The sequence below is a fragment of the Procambarus clarkii genome, chromosome 11 (genome assembly GCF_040958095.1).
Source record: "Procambarus clarkii isolate CNS0578487 chromosome 11, FALCON_Pclarkii_2.0, whole genome shotgun sequence".
NCBI lineage: Eukaryota > Metazoa > Arthropoda > Malacostraca > Decapoda > Cambaridae > Procambarus > Procambarus clarkii.
Window position 1 is genome coordinate 47,982,272 of NC_091160.1, and position 7,177 is coordinate 47,989,448.

The following is a 7,177-nucleotide window of genomic DNA, read 5'->3' on the forward strand; positions in this document are numbered from 1 at the left end:
CGAGTCACTTCTGGGGTGTGAGTTTTCAGTTGCATATTGTCCTGGGGACCATTCAGGCTTGTTCGCATTTGTGTTCCTCACGTGTGCCCCAAAGAATGAGGTGGTTTGGTAAAATGCTATGCCCAAGATTACTATCCGAGTGCCGGCGGTGGGGTGGTTCAAATAGCCTCGGCTATCACCTCATTTTGTCCGGTCGTGATAGTCAAGTGGATTAAGGCGTCTTGTACATACCAGTTGCGTTGCTTCTGGGAGTATGGGTTCGAGTCACTTCTGGGGTGTGAGTTTTCAGTTATATATATATATTTATATATATATATATATATATATATATATATATATATATATATATATATATATATATATATATATATATATATATATATATATATATATATTTGAATGAATCTTGGTGGATATAAATAGCAGCTGCTTTGTATGTGGAAGTGATACATAGCATCATGTTCACTCTCAATCTGTCATAACTTATCAAAGGCGTCTCAATCATTATCTCAGTGACAGCTGCAGAATTTTCGAGTTCCATGAAAATATTACATATTACAGAATATGAAAAATGAATATATATTCATATTGGAACTTTTCAAATCACGTTTACATTGAAAAAGTTATGTTTACAACCTAAAAATAAGTTTGTATGCACATGATGCAACATGATAACAGAAACTGCAAAGTCTTTTGACCAACTCGCACATAAGAATTACTGAACCTGCAGAAGGCCCTTTGACCCATTCATGGCAGCTCCTATTTATATACACTCAAACTCTTTCATATATATGTCTAACCAGCGCTTGAAATAATCCAGTGATCCCAAGTCTATTATGTTACCAGGTAATCTATTCCGGAAATCAACAACCCTGATTGTTGATTTCCAATGAGAGCTCAACCCCCGCAAGCACAGTTAGGTGAGTACAATTAGGTGAGTACAGTTTATCCTAATTTGAACGTATCCAATTTGTATGGATTGTTTCATGTTCTATTTTGTGTTGATATATTCAGGGATATTAGTGACATATCCCCATTAATATACTAACTGTTACACATTCCCCCCCCCCCCTCCCAATTGTACACTTCAGTCATATCACTGTTTACTCTACGGGTTCTTAAACAATGTAAATAAAGCTTTTATTACATCTCTACATAAGGAAGGTTTCTAATTCTTGGGATTAATTTTGTTATCTTTCTCTGTTCACGTTCTTGAGAATGTTTACAGGTTGCATTTTTTTTACCATGATGTGGCGTAGCGGTATAAGGTGTTGGCTTGGGAGAACAAAGTTTGCAGGTTCGAATCCTCCTCATGTATCCTACTGATTTGCTGAGAGTGTAACGTCCAGAGAGTTTTGTGGTATCTAAAACCGAGGTAAAAATATAGCTTAAACCTAACAAGGGCAAGGAAAAGTTTATTAATAAAATTAGATGTTTTATTACTAACGCCTCAAAGACAGTCCAGAGATGTGAGTTGGCCGTATTTAAAGCATTTTACATTTATTTTTTAAATAGCCCAGCCAGGGTGGCATTATCTAGTGAAACAGAAAAAAACACAACAAATTCTAGTATCTATAGTATAATTGTTATATGTTATGAAAATGATATTTACCTTCAGAACCTCCCGGAATAAATTTTTAAAAAGCAAATGATTAGAATATAAAAACAAAACAAAAATTTTGACAAAATAACGTTTAGCTGTTCGTGCCTCCTCGTCGCGAACGCATCCATGTTGCCGCCATATGACGGGAACCAGGCAACGTTACTCTCCACCCTAACTCTCCAGGGGCCTGACAGCTGAGTGGACAGCGCTTCGGATTCGTAGTCCTGAGGTTCCGGCTTCGATCGCCGGTGGAGGCGGAAACAAATGGGCAGAGTTTCTTTCACCCTGATGCACCTCAGGTCTTTTAGAAGCCTCATGCTGTCCTCCTGTCTTAAAACTTCTCATAATTTTGGCATCGTCAGCAAACATTGAGAAGAATGAATCTAATCCTCTAGGAGAATTACGTATATCAGAAACCTAATAGGTCAAAGTACAGAGCCCTGTGGGACTCCACTGATGACTTCATGCCAGTCTGAGGTCATATCCCTCACTGTACCTCTCTGCTTTCTATTGCTTAGGTACTCCCTTATCCACTGGATCACCTTACCAGTTATTCCTGCCTGTTTCTCCAGTTTATAAACCAGCCTCTTATGGGGTGCTGTGTCAAAGTATGTACTACACTACACTGAGGTGGTATGTACTACACTACACTGAGGTGGTATATACTACACTACACTATGGTGGTATGTACTGCACTACACTGAGGTGGTATGTACTGCACTACACTGAGGTGGTATGTACTACACTACACTGAGGTGGTATGTACTACACTACATTGAGGTGGCATGTACTACACTACACTGAGGTGGTGTGTACTACACTACACTGAGGTGGTGTGTACTACACTACACTGAGGTGGTATGCACTACGCTACACTGAGGAGGTATGTACTACACTACACTGAGGTGGTGTGTACTACACTACACTGAGGTGGTGTGTACTACACTACACTGTGGTGGTGTATACTACACTACACTGTGGTGGTGTGTACTACACTACACTGTGGTGGTGTGTACTACATTACACTGAGGTGGTGTGTACTACACTACACTGAGGTGGTATGCACTACGCTACACTGAGGTGGTATGTACTATACTACACTGAGGTAGTATGCACTGCGCTACACTGAGGTGGGGTGTACTACAATACACTGAGGTGGTATGTACTACACTACACTGAGGTGGTGTGTACTACACTACACTGAGGTGGTGTGTACTACACTTCACTCAGGTGGTGTGTACTACACTACACTGAGGTGGTGTGTACAACACTACACTGAGGTGGTGTGTACTACACTACACTCAGGTGGTGTATACTATACTACACTGAGGTGCTGTGTACTACACTATACTGTGGTGGTCTGTACTACACTACACTGAGGTGGTGTGTACTACACTACACTGAGGTGGTGTGTACTACACTACACTGAGGTGGTGTGTACTACACTACACTGAGGTGGTGTGTACTACACTACACTGAGGTGGTGTGTACTACACTACACTGAGGTGGTATGTACAGCACTACACTGAGGTGGTGTGTACTACACTACACTGTGGTGGTATGTACTACACTACACTGTGGTGGTATGTACTACACTACACAGGGGTGGTATGTACTACACTACACTGAGGTGGTATGTACGACACTACACTGAGGTGGTGTGTACTACACTACACTGGTGGTATGTACTACACTACACTGTGGTGGTATGTACTACACTACACTGGGGTTCTATGTACTACACTACACTGTGGTGGTATGTACGACACTACACTGATGTGGTGTGTACTACACTACACTGTGGTGGTATGTACTACACTACACTGAGGTGGTGCGTACTACACTGCACTGAAAAGGTATGTAGTACACTATACTGAGGTGGTATGTACTACACTACACTGAGGTGGTATGTACCACTTGCACTACACTGAGGTGGTATGTACTACACTACACTGAGGTGGTATGTACTACACTACACTGAGGTGGTATGTACTACACTACACTGAGGTGGTATGTACTACACTACACTGAGGTGGTGTGTACTACACTACACTGAGGTGGTATGTACTACACTACACTGAGGTAGTATGTACTACACTGCACTGAAAAGGTATGTACTACACTACACTGAGGTGGTATGTACTACACTACACTGTGGTGGTATGTACTACACTACACTGAGGTGGTATGTACTACACTACACTGTGGTGGTATGTACTACACAGCACTGAGGTGGTGTGTACTACACTGTACTGAAAAGGTATGTACTACACTACACTGTGGTGGTATGCACTACGCTACACTGAGGTGGTATGTACTACACAGAGGTGGTGTGTACTACACTACACTGAGGTGGTGTGTACTACACTACACTAAGGTGGTGTGTACTACACTACACTGAGGTGGTATGTACTACACTACACTGTGGTGGTATGTACTACACTACACTGTGGTGGTATGTACTACACTACACTGTGGTGGTATGTACTACACTACACTGTGGTGGTATTGGCATGCTAGTGGGAGGCCAGAGACAGAGACAGAGACTATGAAAGGGTTGTCTGAGAGTGCCTCCTAGAGTGAAAGTTTTAGTGGTAGTAGAGCCCCCTAGAGTGAACGTTTGAGTTTTAGTAGAGCTTCATAGGGTGAAAGTTTGAGTTTTAGTAGAGCTTCATAGGGTGAAAGTTTGAGTGGTAGCAGAGCTTCTTAGAGTGAAAGTTTGAGTGGAAGTAGAGCCTTCTAGAGTGAACGTTTGAGTGGTAGTAGAGCCTCCTGGAGTGAACGTTTGAGTGGTAGTAGAGCCTCCTAGAGTGAAAGGTTAAGTGGTAGTAGAGCCTCCTAGAGTGAAAGTTTAAAAGTAGTAGAGCTTCATAGAGTGAAAGTTTGAGTGGTAGCAGAGCTTCTTAGAGTGAAAGTTTGAGTGGTAGTAGAGCCTCCTAGAGTGAAAGTTTGAGTGGTAGTAGAGCCTCCTAGAGTGAAAGTATAAGTGGTAGTAGAGCCTCCTAGAGTGAAAGTTTGAGTGGTAGTAGAGCCTCTTGGAGTGAAGGTTTGAGTGGTAGTAGAGCCTCCTAGAGTGAAAGTTTGATTGGTAGTAGAGCTTCCTAGAGTGAAAGTTTGAGTGATAGTAGAGCTTCCTTGAGTGAAAGTTTGAGTGGTAGTAGAGCCTCCTGGAGTGAAAGTTTAAGTGGTATTAGAGCCTCCTAGAGTGAAAGTTTGAGTGGCAGTAGAGCTTCCTAGAGTGAAAGTTTGAGTGGTAGTAGAGCCTCCTAGAGTGAAAGTTTGAGTGGTAGTAGAGACTCCTGGAGTGAAAGTTTGTGTGGTAGAAGAGCCTTCTGGAGTGCAAGTTGCACTGTTGGTGCTGAGAGTGTAAGTGGCACTGTTGGTGCTGAGAGTGCAAGTGGCACTGTTGGTGCTGAGAGTGTAAGTGGCACTGTTGGTGCTGAGAGTGCAAGTGGCACTGTTGGTGCTGAGAGTGTAAGTGGCACTGTTGGTGCTGAGAGTGCAAGTGGCGCTGTTGGTGCTGAGAGTGTAAGTGGCACTGTTGGTGCTGAGAGTGCAAGTGGCACTGTTGGTGCTGAGAGTGTAAGTGGCACTGTTGGTGCTGAGAGTGCAAGTGGCACTGTTGGTGCTGATAGAGCAAGTGGCACTGTTGGTGCTGAGAGTGCAAGTGGCACTGTTGGTGCTGAGAGTGCAAGTGGCACTGTTGGTGCTGAGAGTGCAAGTTGCACTGTTGGTGCTGAGAGTGCAAGTGGCACTGTTGGTGCTGAGAGTGCATGTGGCGCTGTTGGTGCTGAGGGTGCAAGCGGCACTGAGAGTGTAAGTTGCACTGTTGGTGCTGAGAGTGCAAGTGGCACTGTTGGTGCTGAGAGTGCAAGTGGCACTGTTGGTGCTGAGAGTGCAAGTGGCACTGAGAGTGTAAGTGGCACTGTTGGTGCTGAGAGTGCAAGTGGCACTGTTGGTGCTGAGAGTGCAAGTGGCACTGTTGGTGCTGAGAGTGCAAGTGGCACTGAGAGTGTAAGTTGCACTGTTGGTGCTGAGAGTGCAAGTGGCACTGTTGGTGCTGAGTGTGCAAGTAGCACTGTTGGTGCTGAGAGTGCAAGTTGCACTGTTGGTGCTGAGAGTGCAAGTGGCACTGTCGGTGCTGAGAGTGCAAGTGGCACTGTTGGTGCTGAGAGTGCAAGTAGCACTGTTGGTGTTGAGAGTGCAAGTTGCCCTGTTGGTGCTGAGAGTGCATGTGGCACTGTTGGTGCTGAGAGTGCAAGTGGCACTGTTGGTGATGAGAGTGCAAGTGTCACTGTTGGTGCTGAGAGTGCAAGTTACACTGTTGGTGCTGAGAGTGCAAGTGGCACTGTTGGTGCTGAGAGTGTAAGTGGCACTGTTGGTGCTGAGAGTGCAAGTGGCACTGTTGGTGCTGAGAGTGCAAGTGGCACTGCTGCTGCTGAGAGTGCAAGTGGCACTGTTGGTGCTGAGAGTGCAAGTGGCACTGTTGGTGCTGAGAGTGCAAGTGGCACTGTTGGTGCTGAGAGTGCAAGTGGCACTGTTGGTGCTGAGAGTGCAAGTTGCACTGTTGGTGCTGAGAGTGCCAATTAAAGCTTTGGTAGCTAATCAGGTTTTAGTCATAATATGCTTTGTTGTGTTACACTTTTTGTAATGAGTGATCTGTATGTTAGTGGGCACCCATGGCCTGGTTGGTAAGGCAATGTTGTAATTTGAAGTCTCAAGTTCGAATCATCGACGATTCAACTGAGTGGAATGTGTATGTCACAATTACGCTTTATGTATAATTTGCTTCTTGAGACACATTTGTAAATATGAAAATATTAATATATGTTTTGTCTCTCTCTCTCTCTCTCTCTCTCTCTCTCTCTCTCTCTCTCTCTCTCTCTCTCTCTCTCTCTCTCTCTCTCTCTCTCTCTCTCTCTCTCTCTCTCTCTCTGTTACTCTCTCTCTCTCTCTCTCTCTCTCTCTCTCTCTCTCTCTCTCTCTCTCTCTCTCTCGCTCTCTCTTTCTCTCTCTCGCTCTCTCTTTCTCTCTCTCTCTCTCTCTCTCTCTCTCTCTCTCTCTCTCTCTCTCTCTCTCTCTCTCTCTCTCTCTCTCTCTCTCTCTCTCTCTCTCTCTCTCTCTCTCTTTCTCTCTCTCTTTCTCTCTCTCGCTCTCTCTCTCGCTCTCTCTCTCATTCTCTCTCTCTCTCTCTCTCTCTCTCTCTCTCTCTCTCTCTCTCTCTCTCTCTCTCTCTCTCTCTCTCTCTCTCTCTCTCTCTCTCTCTCTTAGGAGCAATTATAAAATTTGTTCTTGATAATTGAGTATATTTGTGGTATATGTCATGCCAAGGAGAACCTATAGCGTACCAATTTGACTGTCCAGCACCATGGATGATCTAGGGTCAAGGGAGTGACCTGCTTTCGTTACCTGTGGTAGATCGTTACCGTTACTTGTGGCAGGTGGCTTCCGTTACCTGTCACAGGTGGCTACCGTTACCTATGGCAGTTGACTACCGTTACCTGTGGCAGGGCGCTACCGTCACAGGTGGCTACTACTACCACAGGTGTTTTATTTAGTATCACGCAACTAGCT

The 7,177-nt window shown here is 44.5% G+C and overlaps 1 protein-coding gene across 1 annotated transcript in view; it reads left to right on the forward strand.

The window, feature by feature from the left end:
• The window catches only part of LOC138363722 (uncharacterized), a 17,379-nt gene extending 10,433 nt beyond the window's left edge, over positions 1–6,946 (forward strand). The window contains exons 3-4 of the mRNA XM_069323113.1: positions 5,543–5,953; positions 6,935–6,946. Coding sequence (XP_069179214.1) covers positions 5,543–5,953; positions 6,935–6,946 — 423 coding nt within the window. The remainder of the gene's footprint in view (positions 1–5,542; positions 5,954–6,934) is intronic.
• The last annotated feature ends 231 nt before the right edge of the window (positions 6,947–7,177 follow it).